At 35.8% G+C, this 22,619-nt stretch overlaps 1 protein-coding gene across 1 annotated transcript; it reads left to right on the top strand.

Moving 5' to 3' along the window:
• The first annotated feature begins 683 nt into the window (after positions 1-683).
• CALB1 (calbindin 1) lies at positions 684-22,619 on the top strand. Its single transcript, XM_002923296.4, has 11 exons — positions 684-953; positions 1,483-1,559; positions 5,501-5,575; positions 13,643-13,726; positions 13,840-13,896; positions 17,230-17,307; positions 19,705-19,760; positions 19,842-19,881; positions 20,010-20,063; positions 20,567-20,638; positions 20,965-22,619. The coding sequence occupies exons 1-11, from the start codon at positions 875-877 to the stop codon at positions 21,076-21,078; spliced, it is 786 nt and encodes a 261-aa protein (XP_002923342.1). The 5' UTR covers positions 684-874; the 3' UTR covers positions 21,079-22,619.

The following is a 22,619-nucleotide window of genomic DNA, read 5'->3' as shown; positions in this document are numbered from 1 at the left end:
TTCCTTCTCTAACATTTTAAGATTTTTTTTATTTAATTCTATCACTTTACAGTTATAAGTCTACTTCAAGCTGAAAAAAAAAACCCCACATAATCCTACTTCATCATGTTTGTGGGTCTTGTTCATAGAAACCATCTTAAGAAACATTCCTAGGATGACGCTCCAGTACAACATAGAGTGGTTGATATCAATATATTAATTGTACACATTAATCAAAGTAACCTAATACTTGCCAAGCTTTCACCTGACTTTGTTTAAACGAATACTAAATGTCTCAGAGAAGTCTCTCTCCCCATCCCCCCTCCACATACGCATTATTTAAAAGGTTGTATTCTTTATCAGCTTTCCTCTTGCATCTGAAAATCAAAACCTCTTTATGTTATTTCACTATAATATTCAGGAATGAGGATACTTTATGGATTAGGAGAATGTGGGGGAAAAGGTGTCTGTTTTCAGCCTTCGGTCTCTGAGCTAAGAATCTCCCACCACCTGCTGCTTCCTACACTCTAAAACTCCTGCTCCAGCTAGCTTTCCTACGAGGAGAGGCGAAAACTGGGAGGGGAAAAAGGTTGGTGCGAGCTAGAGGCGGGAATGAGGAATGGGAGGCAGGAGGAGGCGTGGCCCAGTTCGGCCGTCAGGATAAATACTGAGAACTGGGTGCGGGGTGTGGAGAACTCCGGAGGACCGCCTGAGCCGAGCAGCACCGAGGACAGCTCCCGGCAGCGCCTGCCCCCGTCTTCCTCCGCAGCCCAGATCGCTTTCACACACACACATACACACACACACACACACCCTGAGGTTCTTGCTCACCCCACACTCGCACTGACATACACATACTCATACTCATACACGCAGACACACACTCGGCTGTACGATGGCAGAATCCCACCTGCAATCCTCCCTGATCACAGCCTCACAGTTTTTCGAGATCTGGCTTCATTTCGACGCAGACGGTGATTATCTTCTCTCTTTTTAACTGTTTGAAGACCCCTCGTCCCTGCCCTTTTCCACCCTTTCCCCTCCCCTGAGCCTCCTGATCCTATTATCCCTCGTTTCTTTACTTCTTCCCCCACCCCCCTAATCTTATCTCTCCAGCTGGCTGCCAAACCATCAACTTGAAAGTTTATGTATATTTTCTAGGTTATCCCAAAACCTTCAACTTTTTTTTCTCTCCAAGAATGTTAATAGTACGAAGGCGGGGGAGGAGGGGAGTGAGAGAGAACAAGCCGAGATTGGGGGACACTGCACCCTAAAGTTTCTATGGTTACACTTAACATCCGTACCATCCTCCTTTGCCCTTAATGGGTCCAAACTTTGACAGACGAAGAGGGCAGCGCTGCCGCTTCCGCATCCTTTCAGGGTTAATCAGTGTGGAGGCAAGAGAGCCTCGCAGGTGGCCAGACCTATAGCGGTCATGAAATTGAAGGGGGAAGAAACTCAGAATGAGATGTCTGATACCTGGGTGCCTCTTTGTCTTTGCAGGAAGTGGCTACCTGGAAGGAAAGGAGCTGCAGAACTTGATTCAGGAACTCCAGCAAGCACGGAAGAAAGCTGGATTGGTAGGTTTAAGTTTGCAACCAAGGAAAAAGACCTTCAACCTTAAAACATAAATATTCTAGAGTTTTCATAATAAGCCAGCGGGATCCAGTGGTTTCCAGGGAATGTAGACTGCGGGAATGTAGATTTATTGACTGAGAAAGGAGAGAAAAAGCACCTTTCCAGATTGTGTAAGGGGAAAGATAAAAGGGGTAGAGAAAGAGATCCCCTAAAGGGAAAAACCTTACACTATGAAATCAGAGCCTTTAAAATATAGATTCTATACCTGTACTTGCCTTAATAATGCTTAAAAGAAAAGTGTGGGTACATGAAATCTTTTAGCAGATCACCTCCTCTTCGATTGAGTTCTAGTAGGTAATTTTTAACTTCTCTTTAAGTGCGCGAGAAGGGGGGGGGGTTAGAAATGCATTTCTGCCCCTTGGTGGTCAGGAAACAGATCTGCAGATTATGGATCTCTTGTTTTATTGCTACTTATTGTGAGGTTGATGTGGACCGACAGATAAGAAAATGTTCTGTCTTGACCTTTCTCACTGAGGGAAAGTTGGACAACTTGCAACATAATAATGAGCAAGAGCTTAAGATGTTCATTTCTGTTGAGAGGGAGAAACCCAAAAGTCAGAGATGTAAAAAGTAAAAACAATTTTAAGAATTTCATGTATTTTTAAAAAGCAAAGCTATACTCTGATTGGAAACAATTAATGGGGTCTTGAAAACAAGCATATTTGTGATTTAAGCCATTAGGGAATTAAGTAAATGACAATTATTACCAATTATGAATGACTTTCTGTGGGCATAAATTTACCTGTTAAGATCTTTTCGGCATAAAAATAAAATATACTAGCTTTAGAACATAGATGGGATGATTGTACAGAGGAAAATAGGATCAAAATTTTGCAGTGCATTGGAGTTTATGTAAGACTACATTTCAGAAGACAGTGTTGGATTTGGGCTAGTTAGAGGTTAATGATCTTTGGTCTTCTAACTACTGGCTAGGGATTTTACATTACAGATTATATATAACTTTTATGTCTTTAGAGAAAAACACAGGTGTGTGTGATCCTTTAGCAGACCACCACCTAAGCATTGATATAAATAGATATTTTATAAATATATGTTTCTAATAGTTACCTTTTTGTTCTAAATTGAAAATTGTGTGATATACATCTCTGTACAACATATTCAAAAGAATACCAGAGGACACTAAAAATGTATTATAATGCATTACAGAACTATCGGTTGCTAAAATCATGGACCAAATGGATTTAAAACCAGATAACACTCTGGGGATTGTTTTACCCAGATTTAATATTATATAAACCTGAAAGTATAATAGAATGGGATCAAATAAAATAGAAAATGTTTTATATACTCTCTCTCCACACCCTCTCTGCTTATATATTACCATAAATAAATGCATGCAATATTATAGCTCTATAGATCTTTGATTAATAAGCAAAAACAATCCCTTATTTAATTTAAAAATATATATTTAAAATCTGTTTGGAAAAATCTTACTTGCCATAAAATTTCAAATTAAAACATTTTAAGCCACTTACAGTAGCTAAGTGATATTTTAATTTTTCTAGAAGTAATTTTAATATTGTGATTTATTTTCAATTTAGAAATTCAAATGTTTAGAAACTACATTTTTCAGATTTTTCTTTTCCTCTTCCTATTTTAATATTTGTACTTTTTTGTAAACAAATAACTTCATGTTACAGTTCTAAAGATTTTAAAGTTTTTTCTACAGCCCAAGCTCCAATTATAGGCTATTGGAAATTCTAATAATTAGATATTAATCCAAAAATAGCAGACTTGAGCACGAGTACAAGATTATATCAAGTTGCTTAATACATTGATTGTTGAATATTTTTCTGGGTTATGTGTATAGGCTTTGGAGAGTTAAAAATCTAAATTGAGATCGGGATTGAGAGGTTCCTGTACTGGACAAATATGTCCCTGTACTACTGGCCCCATTGTAGTAAACCTTTTACATATTTCTTCTTTTTTTTTAGACTATAAAAATTTTCATTTCTGGCCACAGGTAACAAATTTCATTGTATTAATGGAAGCAGTGTTTGGCTTATTATATTAATAATGTGAAACTTTAAAAATTTCACTAATATAAGTGAATGTAACATTTTTTAAAAAGACTTTGTTTATTTGAGAGTGAGAGAGAGAGCACAAGCAGGGGAAGTGGCAGAGGGAGAGGCAGCCTCCATTGAGCAGGGGGCTTGATCCCAGTTCCCTGGGACCATGACCTGAGCTGAAGGCAGATGCTCAACTGAGCCACCCAGGTGCCCCAAAATATAACATTAATGAAATATAATAACCCAAAATATTTTCAAAACTATCCTTTTATACTAAACATGGTATTTTGTCTTTAAATTTGCATTTTTATAAAGCTTTATTATTGTCATTGTCTTTACATTTTGTACTGTTTAAAGCCTAGATTTTGACATAATTACCATTCAAGAAGCTCACAAACTGAATGTCAAGTCTGCTAGTTAAACTAATGGTATTATACAATTTTAAGATTTAAAATCAAATTCTTTGTTTTTTATTTACTTTAAGGTATGTGCAAAAATTAAAACTGATGGTCCCACTAATGCCAAGGGGTGAACTCTTTCCTTTTCTTACAGTTATTGCTTTAATAAAATTTACTAAATGCAAATTATAATTAATCCATAGAAGAGTTTTGTTTTAACGACTACGTTATAATTAAATTGCTTGATTACCATTTGTTACCTCAGTTCTACTATGGTATTTACTTTGGTTCAAAAATGATTCTGCAACAACTAGTAGTAATGATACTCAGCCTCAATATAACTCTTAAACTATATTAACTACCTCTCCCTAAAGCAAACTCATGGGATAGATAATACCATTATCTTGTTAGTTATGATAAAAACTGAGACCTTAATATACTTTCCCAAGGACATAGAATAGGACATTAGTAAAGGCCGACCTATTTTAAATTGGCTTCAGTTAATGCAACAGGGCTATCTAAAATGGGCTATGTTGGAGACCCAAGGGTATAAATTCAACTTCCTGAATACTAGTTCTATATTCAGATCACTAGTTTACAGTTCATGGCCCTCTAGTCTGTCAATATGTGAAGAGATTATGTAAGCAATAGAATAGATTGGACAAAATAGTTCAAATGAGATGAAAGCATTCGTTTTGTCTCTCTTAAACATATCTTCTTGTACGAAAATACACAGGAGAGAAAACATCTCAAAACAATGAAAACACTAGAAAACCACTCCCTAAGTTATTCTGGGAGGCAAAGATCCTAAACATATAACCAATAGCTTACAATAAGGTTATCAAATTGTCTGTCTCTAATGAAAGTACAAATTGGTCATTTTTTTATCTGACTTATTTTTTTTAATTGTTCAATTTATATATCAGTAAATGCCACTTCTGTGTTGGAAACACGAAGACACTGGAAACACTGAAGAGTGACAATGTGAGGCACTCTTCGACATTCATGTTTCTTGCTTGTCCAAATGGAAAACACCTATTATTACTCCCCATGGATAAAACATGTTAAAATAAGGAAAATGTTATAGGGCAATTAGTTGGAGCAATATAAAAGAATCTTTCCTGAAGGAAGCAATGTTTAAAGTACATTATATTTGAATTCACTAACAGTTATGAATTCAGTAACTCTGACTACATTTTCAAAGTTTAGCACATTCTCAAAACTCATAGAAGATAAATCAGTAATTGATTCAGAAATGATAATCATAACCCTTTCATTTGAAACCAGTGAATACTGTGTGTCAGTTAGATCTTCAATTTTCATGAGAATAGTTCATCGGTGTGCATAATTCTAAATGGTTTCAATTCCAGTTTTTCTTTGTAGAAGTTATTAACACCATCAGAAGCATAGTTGGTAGTTTTTTAAATAAACTTATCTTCTTTTACATAATTTTAGGAGTTATCACCAGAGATGAAAACCTTTGTGGATCAATATGGACAGAGAGATGATGGGAAAATAGGAATTGTAGAGGTAAGGAACTTATGCATTTTTCTGATATACTTTTAATAAATGAGCTGCATTTTGTATTTGAACCCAACTCAAACAGGATATGGCAAGACCAATTTGGAGAAGCTTATTTTGCCTAAGTAAAATATTATCTTCTATTCAAAAGTATAAAATCAAAATGCTCAGAAATGAAAGAGGCCTTAGAGTTTGCTTAATCCAGAGCCTAAATTTAATATATCATGAAACCAAAATGTGGAGAGGTGAAATGATTTGGCCACGCACCTGTTTGCTGGCATAGGCACAGTTAGAAGCCCAGGTCCCAGACTTCTGGATGAGCACCTCTGCCGTTACATTACCTTACCTCACTTGGATAAAACACCAACTAAGTACATGGTTCATTGGTACTTCTTATCCAACAGTGTAGAATTTTCTATGTATTTGTAATCCCTAGGACGATGGCAAAAGGCTGCATCCTGCTTCCTGAAATTCTATTTTAGATTGGCAGTTGACCTTAGTTAAAAACAAAGAACTTCACTGAAGTTAATGAATATTTTATGATGTGTTATAGGTAAGGGTTTCTTTTAAGTCTCTAAAAGACAGAACTGTGGGTGTCCAATCTTATCTTCTGATGAGCACTATTCCTACGGAGGACCACTTTCGTTTATGAATCAAGGAAGCCAGACTTTGAGTATGCTCAGTTCTTCGGCATTCTCAGATTTGTGCAAGAACTGTTGCTTTCCTTACTTGTACTTTTTGAAACTGGTGTCTCAGGTACTTTATCTCTGCAACCTATTAGAGAAATTGAGTGGACAGCTTTGTCAAGAAAAATAAGGTTTTATTTTTAAAAATGCCAAATCAAAAGTATAATTGTATTATTATAATATTCTTAGTGTATTAAGTTGTGATGTATTCTGGCTGTCAACAACATGTAGTTATAATTTACCCTTGATTCAGGGAATTAACCTGGCTTTCAATAAATTGATTTTATAGGACATCTGTCATGTCAATGTGAAATACTTATTTTTACGCAGCTACTACAAAAGGAGTTAAGATAGGACATACTATTATTACCTTTGTAATTAAAACATTTCCCCAGAGTATACACTTTCCCTCTGCCTATGTATAACTCATTACAATATAAATAGATAAATTAACAGTACTGGGACTTACAGATTAACATAGAGGCCAAATAATCAAGGTATGAAATCATTAAGGATAAGAAAACTTTTAAATGAACATAAATGAGATGAGGTAAATCTATTCAAAATGAGTTGGAAAAACTAAAAAAATCAGTGAAATTACAGATGTGGTTATTTCAAAGTTTGGCATACTTTATAATTCCAGTAGAGAAAGGACCATCATCTTATATTTAACATACCTCACCTTAAAGGACTCCAATGGTCTCAGCTATTTTACTTAATTTCTTCAGTGATAGATTAAATACTATAAAAAAGCATAATCCAATTCACATGCATTTCACACTTTTAAAAGGACTAGATGAATCTGTTTTGATTTTTTCTATACATGACATAATATATTACTTATGAATTATAATTTGAAGCCATATTTGAATGAGAGGCTAGGGGTTACTAGCAGATGCATTGTCCTAAAATTTGAAGAAAAAAATTTCTCTAGAAGTTTGAGATAATAAACTATATAGACAAGTTTTATGTGTGAGAAAAGATAGGTAACTGAAGAGGTTAAAGAAGTTAATGACGGCTAAAATGAAGAACTGAGGAACTTTTATAGCAATCACAATAAGAAAATTTACATTAGTATGACAATATAGAATTTCTAAAATACATTCTCTCATTTGATCCTCATAATAAAATAAAGTAAGCCTAAATATAATATGAGGACCTATTTTTATAGTTGGCTTCAATAGAATTTGACTGAAGTTAAAGAGAAAAAATAAGAAATAAATGGTGAAACAGCCAGTACCCAGCCATGTTCCTCAAACTACTCTGCCTTTTTTAAATAATAAATAATCTGTGCATTTTCTGCATTAAAAGGAAATAGTTTCGAGCTTCAGTTGGTTGATTACTTAGGGCAAGGCTTTGTGCATCCTGTTCAACCAGGCTAAACAAAGTATAGAGAAGTTATCCAGCCAAAGCATTTGAAACATGATTCAGGCAAAACTCTCAGATCAGCTGAAGAAGAAAGAGTCTAAAGGGAGAAGAACTTTCTAATAAATTCTTATGTGTCTCACTTAACTATACCAGGACACAGAATTTTTTGCTGAATGGGACTCCCGGGGAAAAACTAGCCAAAATTCCTCATTTTAAGGATGAAGAAACTGCAACCCAACAGGGCTAAATGATGTGTCTAAGGTCCCAGTTGGCAGGGAGTGACAACACTGTATACAAGCCTAGATCTGAACCTGATTCCAGAATTCTTTTCACTAATCTGAGTTATCAGCCACACGCAAGAGGAGAGGTGATGATTAGTTCGAGAGAAGAGAGTTAGAATAGGAGAACAGAAAGAATGATCACTGCAGGAATTCATAGACCTGTTGATTCTGTCTAGGTTGGGTAAGTAGGAGTGAAGAGAGTAAAGAGAGGTTCTGAAAATCATTGGAAAGAAGAAATTGAAAGTTACAGATAACATATTGAAAAAGAGGAAAGGAAGAGGGGGAATGCCCAAATTTATAGCATGTCGCTAGTGTCACCAGGAAGTTGTATAAAATAAGTCCATCTTTTCTTTTTCCAACTTGACATGTATAACTTGCTAAGAAATCCTATATACAACATGGGAGGCAAATATGCACACGCTAGCCAGCCATGATGGAATGGGAAACCCCATGTTTTCCAAAATTTGTAATAATCTACCTACTCACATCAAGATAATATAGCTTTAGTATTCAAAGAGAAAAGAGGTTAGTTTTTCCTATATATTTAATAGGTGTACTGATGGGCTCCTCAAAATCTAATCAAGGTAAACCAAATGATATTCATGTGGTAGTCTGCTTTCCTATTGGAAATCAGCTGAAGTGTTTTGACTTTAATTGAAATAGGTTATTCAAAAGATCAGAAAATATAGTGGTTAATTTTCAATGTTCTATCCTGAAGTGGACTGACCTTGCCAACAACATGCTTTTGCTATCTAGAAATATATAAAAAGAAGGGTAGTATATAGATGTCATTCTTCTGAACTTTTAAAATTTCATGTCTTCAGATTTTAAAATTTACATAAATACAATTCATTTATAAAGAGATTGTTAATATGAACTCAAAACAGGGGCACTGAAATTCTGAGATACTTTAACAAATACCATGACAGTCAAAAAATGTTCTAAATTTATTCAGACTAATAGCTCTATTGCAGAGAGGCTGATTAAAATAATTAGAAAGGAAGACTGAATGATTCAGCAGATAATGTAAGTACCAGAGAAGAAATTTCTAGTAAGTATAGATAGTTCCCTTAGTTGGATATCAAATCTCTAAGCTTTTCACCTGATCCCTTGGGCAACATGTGGGAACCTACCATCCTCTTCAATTTTTTTGTATGTATTTGTCCAGGTCAGTGCATCCACTGGGGGAGGGGGGCGGGAAAGAAGAAGAAAAAAAAAAGATCTAAAAGCTATTTTAATCCTAAAACCATAACATCTCTCCCAGGGAAGCAGACACTACTTTCCCTCTTTTCTTCCACAGTAGGATTTGAGCATAATAGTTTAGCTATAGTGAATAATTTTTCATGGCAGACTACTTTTCCACCTCAGAATTTGGGGAAATGGACAGTAAAATCAGATCAAAAACATCCCTCTGGATAAATATTTTTAAATGATTAGGAAAAGGTTTTTGAGTAAAGATTTCAATGGAGAGTGATGATTATAGACAAAGGCCTCAAAAGTCCAGAAAGTCAGATGGTCGGATTTCAAATCTGGCTCATATTATAAACTATATGATAGTTTATCCTCTCTGCCTGTTTCTTTGTAAACAGGGATGGTATATAAGTACCAACATCAAATGTGATAAAGCATGTCAAACAAATACATCAATCCTGGCACACTGTAAAAGCTCAATAAATGTATTTGCTATAATTATTTTTAAAAACTGAAAATACTACACCATTCTTCTGAACGCCAAGACTTGTAACTACTTCTTATATAATTGCTCATATTCATATTGTTAAACTCAACTAGCCTTAAATTTATATAAGATTATTTGCTTTCCACATTTCCTGGAATCATTTAATTGCCTAGGAAATATACTTCTCTGGTTCCCAAATGAAAGAAGTGAAAGTTTGTTAGTATGTGTTGAAGGAGGGTAACAGTCACCATGAATGTCTTTAGGAGTTAAGAATCATACCTCATGTGTGCTTTGACTTATTGAGCTCATTTATGTTTCTAGTAAAATTGCCCTCTGTGTGTGCTCTCTTTGCACCTTCGCTTTATCACTACATGTCCTTTTTTGAAATTGTGGGAATACGGTTTGAAATTCTCTGCCTCCCTATAAGGTTCTTACCCACGGTGACTACGAGTCCCCAGTATCCAGCACAGTGCCTACTAGGTTCTGAATCATAGCTACATGAGCTATAGCAAGGGATTTCAGCCTACTCCAAAACACAGGACAAGGGTTCTGCATTATGCCTAGGCATAGAACAAAGATGTAAAAACCCCTGTGACATGTTCAGTTCCCTGGGAAGCAGATCTAAGTTGAAAATGAGCAATAAGGAAATTTGTTAGGAAGGCTCTTGGGACCAATACCTGTTGAAGGGAAATGAAAAGAGCAGGACTGGGCAGAAGGAGGCAGTGGGCCATGATACGGTCTCAACAGAGGCTTCAGCTCACCCTACAGTGGGCTCTAAAGCTGCAAGGGTCCTTCACAGAAGTCCCAAATTGAGTGACAGGGCTGTGCCTTTTCTCCTCATGTGGATCAGTCATAGGACACAGTGTCCTTGGGAAAGCAGCTCTCTTCAGCCTAGATATCTCCCAAAGATGCTCCCAAAGGCTCTCCCAAAGTAACACTCCCAGCACCTAAAGGAAGCTCTGGGAGGAATATTGCAATATCCACCCCAACCCTATCCACAATTCAGTAATAAGTTATTTGAATTATCTCCAAAAGAACTTTATTTATAGCTTACGCTGACCCTAGACAATAGTCAAGTGCCTACATTCATAAGTTCACTAAGGTATTTATTGACATGTTTGCGGGTGCTGGGCAAAGAAACAAGAGTAAGACACAAACCCTATCCTCAAGATGTGTGTAGTCTTCATATGTCTAGGGGAGACAGGAACCAGTTCTCAACAGAAGTTCTGAGGGATTCTGGTCGTAACTGTCTCTACTTATTGCCTTGCTATTCTTCCCTCTTTTCCAACCCATAATGAAGTTTTAGGAGTTCGTAAAAGAACAGGCAGGCAGCCCAAGCATTAAGAAATTACCAAACACCTTGGATCAGGCAGTACTGAATACTTCCATGGACAGCAGGGACTTAGCAAATCTGAGACTAAAGCAGCCTTACTTGACGCTTTTAATAAAAGACCTCTCCTTCTTTGTACATATGCTCTAAGACCAGAGCTGGAGAGTTACTGAACCTGGCTCTGAAACTTGGAACACTGATTCCCGATATATTGCTGGAAGCGTCAACAGCAGGACCATTACATTGTGAAACACACCTTTAAGAAGATTTCTTTGTGTTCACTATAGTAACATCCTATCCGCACATATTCATCGCTTCTCTTTTAATGGCTGACTTGTCTTATTATAATCTTTTACATGCTTGAAATGCATTTCTAATGTCTAAAATAGGATGGCTCTATATTCAGTTTAACATTAACATTCAAACTAATAGATTATAAATGTGCATATAAATATAATCTCTTTTTTAAATAATGAAAACAAGTAGGACCAAAATGGCATGAGAAAAGAAATATACCTTTACATTATACATGCAGAACAATTTTACCATCTCTATATTTGACATTCTAGAGACCTCTAAACTTTATGCAATATGAACTTTAATTTCTGAAACAAAGATGGTTAAGTTTTCTCTTATTTTACATTTAGTAATTGCTTACTAGTTCATTTTTTTCTGTTTTCATGTAGTTAGAGGATTTTGATAAGTGTAATTTTAAAAAAAAATTTTCTTTGTTCAAAACAGTTTTGACATGTAGAAATATACAGAGAAGTATATAAATGAATATAGAAAATTGCGTGAAGATAGTAAAAACAAATACTATAAGTCATGTTAAGTAAGTAAAATTATCAACCAATCCCCAGCATTTCTACACGCTGAGCACCACACTGGGTGTTCGGGAGATGCAGACAAAGCATGGTCCCCGCCCTCCCTAAACACAGGGTCCAACAATATCTTACAAAGTGGCATCTGACAATTGACATGCCAATAACTAAAGGAATTGGCATTAGCTATTTCCTATTTCCTAAATGAATGCTTATGTTAATGCACAACTATACTAGGGATCTTTATTTCAAAATAAGAAAGTGTCTTCTGATTGAGTCCTATTAACATTCTAGTAAGATACATAGCCCTGTACCTTAGTTTCACTTCCATATGTAGTGTCCATAAGCTGAATGTATCTGATTTGAGATATTATTTTTATAGACCTAAAAACAAGTTAAAGGACATATTATATGGGCATAAAAAAACAGAGATTACTTGCATATCAGTTAAAATGATACATTTTCTATTAAAAAATTTTAATATACCTAAATGGATGAAATTTTTTTTTAAAGGAGCAAGGGGGAGATAGACTTTCCTATAATTTGGTAGAAATTTTGGAACGGATATTGAACTTAAGGTTGATCCATACCACAAGTTCTCCATCCACAGTCCAGGGATGAGGGTCCATGCCTGAACTTCAAGGAAATTAAATGAAATCTAGAGTATGTAGGTTCATTCTTTAACAGTGAAGATGCAGTGATTCTAATAGATTCTCAAGGTCATTTTGAAACCAGTGCATTTAAGAGACATTGGTTTCTACTTCAACTCCTTATTTTAGTGATGAGGGTACTAAGTTCCAGAAGTGCCTGAGGGAGTTGATGGGGACCACAGCTAATTAGCAGCTGAGCCAGGAATAGAACCCATGCCTGCACTGGGGCCATCAATCCAGCTCCCTCCCTCCCTATGCGTAACAGATTACGGTCATCTTAAAATGGGATCTGGAGCCCTTTTATCCCCTTAAAAAAAAAAGAAAAGAAAAGAAAAAAGGAGGGGTACTGAAGTTATGAAGTGAGATCTAAAGAAACAGGTCATAGGGTCATGAAATAGAGATCATAAACCCAAGGCCTGGATTCTGACAGTGGACATCCTCTTAGCTAAAACCAACAGTTTGAGAACTGTTTTTTCCTATTACCGTTCAATTTCCACTGTTCGTGAATTGTCTTTTCCACTTCTCTTTCCACTGCCTTATATTTGTCTTCAGTTTTTTTGTTTGTTTGTTTTTTTGTTTTTTTAAGATTTATTTGAGAGAGAAAGAGAGGCAGAGGGAGAGGATGAAGCAGATTCCCCACTGAGCAGGAAGCCTGACACAGGCAGGATCCCAGGATCCTGGGATCATCCCCTGAGCTGAAGCCAGACGTTTAATAGACAGAGCCCCCAGGCATCCCTGTCTTCATTTTATCTTCCCTGGTTTTCTTAGGCTTTCTCCTCCCATCTGGGAATGCATTTTTTTTTTTCCTTCCTTCCTTTCCCCTACATTCACATTTCTCATGGTTTCTTTCCTTCTACATGGCATGTATGTCCCCACATATACCACATTCTGTGCACCCTGAGAAGAGCAACACTGCTCGGTGGCACAGAAGCGATGAAGGGGTCAGGCCACCAGCATGAATCTGCTTGGATGTCCAGCAGATGAGGAGGGGTCAAACCAGGGCTATGGGAGCTTTCTGAGCACACCTGCTGCGGCCACCTCACTTACCAGACAGCCCTGTCACTCAAGGCCACCCGAGCACTGGAAAAGCCAAGGGCTCTCTGTGGGAACAAAGTATCAGAAAGGGAAGGTCCGTCCTAACATTTTTCCTCTCCTAGTTTTCTAGGCAATAAAACGGCTTCTAATAAATATATTCAAGAAAAATTAAGCACGAAGTAATGACAGAAGCTTGCTTCCCTTACAACTTTTTGAATCTTTTTCAGTTGGCTCATGTATTACCCACAGAAGAGAACTTCCTGCTGCTCTTCCGGTGCCAGCAGCTGAAGTCCTGTGAGGAATTCATGAAGGTAAAACAGCTCTGTCCATGAGGGAGCTCTTTAGAAAGCTACTTAGTGTAGGAAAATTGTTGGCTTTTTTTTTTTTAATGTGTTTGGTTTTCCTTACCCAAAATTATTTACAGACATGGAGAAAATATGATACTGATCACAGTGGCTTCATAGAAACTGAGGAGCTGAAGGTAAGCAAGTGAAAACCTAAGTTTTAGAAAAAATACTGTTTTTTTCCTTTTAAATAGAATTATGAACTCTGTAACTTTTTTAAAAGCCTCCCACAAAAGAAATTTATGTTGAGCAATGGCACATTTTCACCCACTCTTCCACATTGTTAATGAAGTACCAGATTTAAAAAGAGACTTCAAGTTCTTCTTCAAATTCTATTTAGCAATGCAAAAAAAATTAGCATTTTCTGTGATATAAACAAATTGTTATACTAGATAGTCAGATACAACAATATACTAAGCCAAATAAGATGCTCCTTTTCACTGAAATTTGCCATTTTATTTTAGAAATTAAACAACTAACATAAATAGATTTCTCTCTCAAGAGAAAGACAAAGACACCATTGTTGGACACCTATATATTATGCACACCTATATATTATGCGCATTATTTGGACACCTATATATTATGCACACCTATATATTATGCACATTATTTGGACACCTATATATTATGCACACCTATATATTATGCACATTATTTTATCCAATCTTCGTGTGAGTTCTGAGATTAGTACTTCCCTTGAGGAAAAAGATGAAGAGGAGTTCAGTGATATCCTGAGGCCACACAGAAAGACACAGGGCTGCAATGTTTAAACCCAAACTCCTCTGCCTCCAAATTCCCTACCCATTCCATAAAACCTCCTGCCTCTCAACAAGAACAACAACAAAGTCTTAATATAATCAAACTTCTGAAAAATTGTAACTTTGAAAATGAATTTGTCAATTCATCTCTCCCAGATGAACAGAGGAGCTGGTGGGGGAGGAAAGGATACAAAGGAGAAGGCAAAGAGACCTAAAAAGGAAGTTATTCTGTCTGATTTTTTCATCTTTAAATGGGGGTAATCATGCCTTCCTCTCAGATTTATTGTGAAGTGCAAGTAAAATTCTGTACGTGAAAGATTTTGTGAAATACACAAGGCACAATAAATTATATTATTCATGAATTCAATGACTTACTAGTCTTTCAGAAGTATGTCAACATTCTTTCTCGCTTTTCCTTACATCGACCAAGATTTCTCAGTGCAGAGACCCTATTTTGTCAATCTGCAGGATACAGAGTAACTAAAAGGGAGGCAAATTAATACTTATGTGGCAGGTATAGCATTAGGTGCTTGAAATGTATTTTAAGATTTAATCCTCTCAGAAAACCTGCAAGACAGGTATTATCATTCCCGTTATACAGAGAAACTGAAATTTAGAGAGATTAGATAATTTTTAAAGTTACATAGCTGCTTACGAAAGAAACTAGACTATCTGATAATGCTAGTGATATTTTTTCTGCCACAACACCACATGCTTCCAAGCTTCAGTCATCAAGAGCTACCTCTCCTCTTGTCAAGTGTGGAAAAAGGAATATCAAACCCAGTTTCTTCATCACGGTTTAACATGGCTTGAGTCACATATAATTTTAGAGATGGAACGCGGACATTTGCACCACCATAAAATTGCTAAAATACAGTCAACAGCAGCCTCTTGGAAATATAAACATTTCTAATGTGAAAACATTTTTTTAAAGATTTTTTAATTTCTTTATTCGACAGAGATAGAGACAGCCAGCGAGAGAGGGAACACAAGCAGGGGGAGTGGGAGAGGAAGAAGCAGGCTCATAGAGGAAGAGCCTGATGTGGGGCTCGATCCCATAAGATCCCATAACGCCGGGATCACGCCCTGAGCCGAAGGCAGACGCTTAACCGCTGTGCCACCCAGGTGCCCCTCTAATGTGAAAACATTTTACACAAACTTGCAGCACAACCTAGAGCTCACAAGGTGACAGTTAAGCTATTGGGTTTTATTCCAAAGGACAAAAAATAATCTTTTAAAAAATCACTTCAAGTTCATCATGAAAACCTTAGCTCATTTCTAAATACTGACCTTCTTTGTTCTACATTTTATTCTCAGAGATTCTAAATAGAAGTCTTCCTCTCTGGGGAATTTTGAAGATAAGTTGGTATTCTTTTTTAATGGATCTTTCAAGAAAGCTAATTTTAAGATCCATAATAGAGTAAAACATCACTTGCGCTCAGACACGACTTTGAATCTCAGCGTCCCGAGGTTCCTCCCAGGCTATTTTTGTGACCACCATTTTAGTCTCTGATGAGGCTTTTTAACCCAATTAATCTCTGACAAAAGACTCATAAGGCTCAAAAGTAAAATTCACCCCCAATAGATAACTTTGAATTTCCCGTGTTTCACTTTGGATTTGAAATGGCATGTTTGAAATGAAAATACATTTAATCAAACCAAGAAAAAGGTCTCCTTCCTCAAAAAGAATAAAGTTAAATCAGCCCAGAACTGGTACATTTGGGAAGAAGATAAACCACTGCAGAACCAAAGAAACCCAATCCTTCAATATATCCAAATACAGTATCTGCTTAGTTTTCCATAACTACATTAATTCATTTTTGAAAAAAAAATAAAGGAGTCACAAATGAACAGCACTAGACAAAACGAATTTTATATGCCTAAGTGCTAACACTGTCATTTATGTGGCTTTTGTAAAGCTTTTGATTTATTCCTCTGTTTAAAAAAAAAAATTAACTCCCTCCTAAACTCGAACTGTCAAATTAATAATTATCTTTTTTCATCCTTCCCACAATAATCTCTATTTTAATATGATTCACATATCCTTCAAGGATTAGAGAACATCATCTATGGCCAACTTTCTTAGTCTGAACAGTCAGCTGAAGCATACTAACCAAGGTGTTTGGGACTGCATTCAGCCCAAAAGCCACCTGACTGACCCTTCAGTGAAACAAGCTTCGTACTATCTGTAAGACAATGTGAAAATAGAGTTTGTGAGGGCAGAAAATACACTTCAAATTAGAGGTAGCTCTCCATCTGGCTTACTAATAATTTTCATTCATGTTACAACGGCATAGAGGGGGCCCTTGTGTTTCTTACAGAAAAGTCAGATGAGCTTTTGTGAAGATACCATTATGTAGAAATGCATCCATTGGGCTGGCTTGTATATAAACTTGTAGTCAGATTCCTACACAGTGCATAATCCAGATACTCATTTAACTGAGGTAATAAAAGCAGTGCAACATAGACTACAACAGATCAGGTCTCAGTAAAAGGCAGATATCATACCTGTCAAAGGCAGCGTCATGGCTGGAATGCCAGTGAACCAAGTGGAATGATCTCCCTTCTAAGGTCCTCTCCTCACCTAGTTCTATCCTCAAAGAGAGGCTTTTTTTGCATTCTTGGGACGTTCCATTTCAAGGCACGCTGAAATGGAAACAGATTATAGGTTACATGGGACATTTATCTGAGTGTTCTTTGTCTTAACAGAACTTTCTAAAGGACCTGCTGGAAAAAGCAAACAAGACTGTTGATGATACAAAGCTAGCTGAGTATACAGACCTAATGGTAAGACTGATCTTGGAGAGACAGTAGCCAAGACCCTATGAAATATTACTGTGTTCTTGTTAGTTCTCAAGGCTATGGAGGATGAAATAAATAAACCATATGGGCATCATATGCATTTGGGTAGCATTTCACTTGAAAAGTTAAATCCTTAAGGATGTTTACACCTTGTAAGGCTGAGTGAGTGCTTTAAGACTCAACACATGAGCATTTCCTTTCTTGAGGAGGTAGGTAATTTTTATCTATCAAAAGATCATTCACTTTTCTTACAAAGCCAGTGTAAGTATATTACTAAATTATATAATTTAGACACATGTAAGTTACATTGTAGATATATAAATCAGACAACCAAAAACACTATGGAGGTTCCAAATCTGTTTTGATCACAACTCACAAAATCATAAATTTTGTTAGAATTTAAACAGAACTCACAGCTACTTTATTCATTGAGTGACTAAAAAAAAAAATGGGTATTTTAGAATACTGTCTTGGTGCTTGGGTGAGGAGTTCCAAATGTACCCTGAGCCTGATGCTGCGATAAATAGTGTAACCAAGATCTCTTATAGAATATTGATAATAAAGCCAAGGAAACTGCTTTACACATAGGCCCTTAATGTTTTAGGAATGAACAAATTTATGAAGTTCTAGATAGAATAATCCAGTGCCTATGAAGTTTATTAATTTCAAGTGGGTAGCTTCCTCATTTTGACTCATACCATAAGGACTATGAGGAAAAGTCTTTGCCAAACTGATTCAGCTATGGGACAATATTTTGGCAACATTTTTGAAATTCAGGCAAAATTTTAAATTGTCCAAATCAGTACATATATCTAGACATGCTTTAAGTACTGTAAAGGTACAGTGAATTCTTAGCTTACAGATTTACATAAATAACACACAAAACAAATGAATATTATAAAAATTATGTTCTATTAGATTGATAAAGGAGTTAGACTTTTTAATTACCCTGGAAAGTCATCTTATACAAGGTTTGATTATAAACCTCAGTTATGAGGCTTATTTTCAACCTGTCGCCCTATTTTATGTATGGGGGGAAAAATAAAACACACTAGAACTTTACTATTATCTTATTCAATATACAATGATATTATAAAGTAGAACTAATCTTTAATTTCAAAATTAAAAATTTTTCATTGCAAGGAAGCATCCTCTTTAATCCACTTACAGCACTAGCATACAAATGTGTCACAGTGGACAGACCTAAGCTCCAAATAACTAATGGGAAATGGACAATAACCTACATTTATCAATTTTCTGTTTTGTGCCAGCCTTATGGGATGTCTATTTAAAGTAAAGACTCCTTTCCAGGTGGAAATTTGAAGCAGTCTTTTAAAAACCACTCAGATGGGAGTTTTCCCCCTGTTGGATTGGCTTGGCATATCTGATCCAATGTCATAAACCAGTTCAAATTTGAAAGGCAAATTAATCAAGAGCTAATTAAGATTTAAATATATATGTAGGGAAATATTCCCCTGTGGACACTAAATTGCGTTGTCAGGTGTCCAGTGTCTTGGTAGACAGTTTGATGATATCAGAACTTATGGTCAACGGTTTATAAAATGTGTCAGTATCAGACCCTGAAAAAAATGTGCCTCCTACAAAGGATTCTTAGAACATTTCAAACCATAGACTGTTCTTTTTCTCCCAAAAGAGTGTTCACTAAACCTATAACCATTATGACCCTGATCACATTCCTTTTTGAAAAAACAAAAATAGTGTTGCTTTTTCCACATATGTAGCATGCAAACTTTATATAGCTTAATGCATCTCCTCTGTAGTCCCTCCATGTATTATACTACAGCAATAGTTGCTACTTTCTAAAAACACTCATGCTTCCTGAATAAGGGTATGAGTGTATTTATATGGGTCTTGGTGTATGATGTGAATGTAAGTGTGATGAGGAGCTATCTAGTATCCAAGGGAAAATAAAACAAGTGAAAATTGGTCAAAAATTCTATTCTCTAAGAATTTATTCATACTATCTGCCTATTGCTTCTCCTTGTATTTTTAGGCTCTAAAAATATTTATTTTCCTATAATTGTTTAGAGAGTTTTAGAGTATGCTATATACTGCCAGACACCAACTCTCCCACATTTTGACACATACACATATTTGCAAGAAAAATAAATTACGGTATTCTAGAATCTAGCTAATATCACTATTACCCTATTTGACTATTCTATATTGCCCTGATAAACTTTGGCAATTGACCCAACTTATAGAACTGAAAATTTGCACTCAAAGTTTAATAAAAGCTAGTTTCTACAATTTTGCTGTCTATATGACTGATTGATAACTCAAAGTACTTTACATTGAATTTTCTTCTCCTTCCTGCAATAAATCATTCTTCAGTGGCTACAATAACATTCTGTCTTTCAGCTGAAATTATTTGATTCAAATAATGATGGGAAGCTGGAATTAACGGAGATGGCCAGGTAAGTTAGGAAGTACACATATTATAATAAGTTCATCCTCGTCCAAAAAAATCTAACCTATTAATATTTCTCTCTCAAAAGGTTACTACCTGTACAGGAGAATTTTCTTCTTAAATTTCAGGTATTTCTCTTTTCCCTACCATAAACAGTATTTTCCTTGAAAAGGTAGACGGTGGGAGATTTGCCAAGGGATACACAATGAAATATAATAGTAGCACTTTAACCTTTGTTCTCTTCTCTGTCATCCAGGGAGTCAAAATGTGTGGGAAAGAATTCAATAAAGCTTTTGAGTTATATGATCAGGTAAAAGTTCTTATCCATAATCTGATTGCTTAGAAGAACTTGGAAAATGCTCACTTATGGGGGGTGGGGGGAGCCCTCAAACTCAAGGTCCATATTAAAAGAAACATGAGCTATTAAAATTACTCAGCCAATTTATTCTTGTCATAGGAAATGTATTCTGGTATGTCCCAATTAAACGAAACTGGATTCAAATCCCATGCTACAATTTATCTATTTTGAGGCTTTGAGTAAGATACCAAACTCCTCTAAACCTCAATTTCCTCATTTGTAAACAGGAGATCATACCCACTTTACAGGGTGGAATGAGGATTAAGTTAGTTGAAAATATCCAGCAGAATCCTCCTCCATGTAATAGACGGTAATATCATGTATATGAGGAAAGTCGTTTGTGATGTCAGTAATTACAGTGGGGGAGACTTTCTGAAGAATCAGTTACTTCCATTTTATTACATTCCCCATTATTGTGGAGTTGGTTGTATACTGGTTTATTTCTGCTCCCTCAGGATGGCAATGGATACATAGATGAAAATGAATTGGATGCTTTGCTGAAAGATCTGTGTGAGAAGAACAAACAGGTAATCTAGTTACCACGCCACTTACTTTTTAAGCGACTATAAGGATCCATCAAGAAGCACCACACATCCGTTTTTGGAAATCTACTTTAAAGATTTATAGAGTAGGATTCAATTCTTAATCTGATTTGGTACTGGCCTAAAACAGTGTAACGGTGATAAATAGATTTCAAAACAATCTTGAGATTATTCACATTTGTGTCAGAATTTAATCTAGCTCTTAATGGATTGATGTAACAAGCAGTTTTCATCCTACATTTTATCACTTGACAGTGGTTAATTAACTTCCGTATTTAGCTGGATAACAATGCCATCTATATTCTTTACAGGATCTGGATATTAATAATATTCCAACATACAAGAAAAGCATAATGGCTTTATCGGATGGGGGGAAGCTGTACCGAACGGATCTTGCTCTCATTCTCTCTGCTGGAGACAACTAGAGTTGGTGACCATGACCATTTACTAGCGATACATTGTATCTAAAAAATAACTGTGCACTATAAGGGAGTAGGCTGTATTTTCTTTTGTATCTGTAAATTTAACTGCATATAGATGATTACCCAGGATGTGTGGCACATTCTTTCCGGCTTGTTTCTACACTGTTTGTACAATTTTTGTAACTACACGACTGAAAAAGGAGAAAGTCAGGCTTAGGCCAGCCAATAGACCCAACTGGAAAAAAAAAAGTAACTGAACATATTCTTGCTTTCATAAATATAGTTGGACAAGATTTCCCTGAAAATTCCACTAGGATTAATCTCTAAAATTCTAGTCTCTGATGTGTAAATGCACATTTGTCACTGAATAGAATTATACCTAACAAGTTACCATTTCAGACAATAATAGGTCTGTTTCACAAAATCATCTTAAGCTGTATTTCCGATTATTAGGAAGAATGTGCTTTTGCATCTAAAATACCAAAATATCGATCAATAGTTAGTTTTTTGTGGCTCTATGAGGTTAACAGTCTCACTAGACAAGACTTAGTTCATTAATCAACAACACGTCTACTGCTTGAATCCATACCAGGCTAGTGGTTCAAGTTAATCTGATGACAAGGGAAGGTAGCACCAGATGAAACAAATCTGTCTGATTCTACACCTGTTTTTCCAAGAAGCCTACGGTCCGAGTGTATGACCTTAATCCATTTTCTAAACTGTTTCCACGTGTTGCAGATTATAATTATTCTAGTCAACTGCTGTTTCTATGTCATATTGTGTGATCTCCGATTAAATTATATATGCCGAGTATCCTGGTGTCTACTTTGCATACTTCCTGGATTTTCTTTCTATGTAGGACTCTCCATTTCCACCAAGGGTATCCGCTGCCTCTGATAATATTTTTTTCTAGCTATAACAACTCTATTTTTTACTACATAATTAAATTTTAATGTAAAATTCATAGCACCCTGATTGTTGAATGTTATATCATCAATGATTTTGTGTATTCTGTGAATTCTATATATTTCGTACTGAGATCAGCATTCAAGATAGCTCTATTTCTATCTGCAAATAGTTTCAAATGAGTTAAAATAACATCTGAAGAGAAATACTAATGTAATCATTTAACTTATTTAGCAAGGGAGATTCTAAAACATTCTTTTGACCTACATCCAAGTCAGTTTCATAGATCTGTTGCTAGAACATCCTGTGCTGGTTACACTTTACATGTAAAGGGAAGTAATTTGATGCTTGATTGTGAAGCAAAGAGCTAAGAGATATGTGTCTGTATGAAATTTATAAAGTTACCACCAAAGAGTTAATGGCTCTGAATTAGTTTAAATGTCCCCAATTTTACAAATTCAGTACTTCTTTTCTCAATTCATAGAACTCACAAACAAAATAAAAATGAAGTATCTCTTTCCCCCAAGGATGAACAGAAGACTTGCCAAAAAATGAAATTTATCAAATGATGTGTTAGATTGGCTCTGCTTCTAGCGTGTAAGTGAAAGCACCGACCTTAGGTTGAATTTAAGAATAAA

This window comes from Ailuropoda melanoleuca, chromosome 9 (assembly GCF_002007445.2).
Source record: "Ailuropoda melanoleuca isolate Jingjing chromosome 9, ASM200744v2, whole genome shotgun sequence".
In the NCBI taxonomy this organism is placed as follows: domain Eukaryota; kingdom Metazoa; phylum Chordata; class Mammalia; order Carnivora; family Ursidae; genus Ailuropoda; species Ailuropoda melanoleuca.
This window is presented reverse-complemented; position numbering and strand designations above follow the sequence as displayed.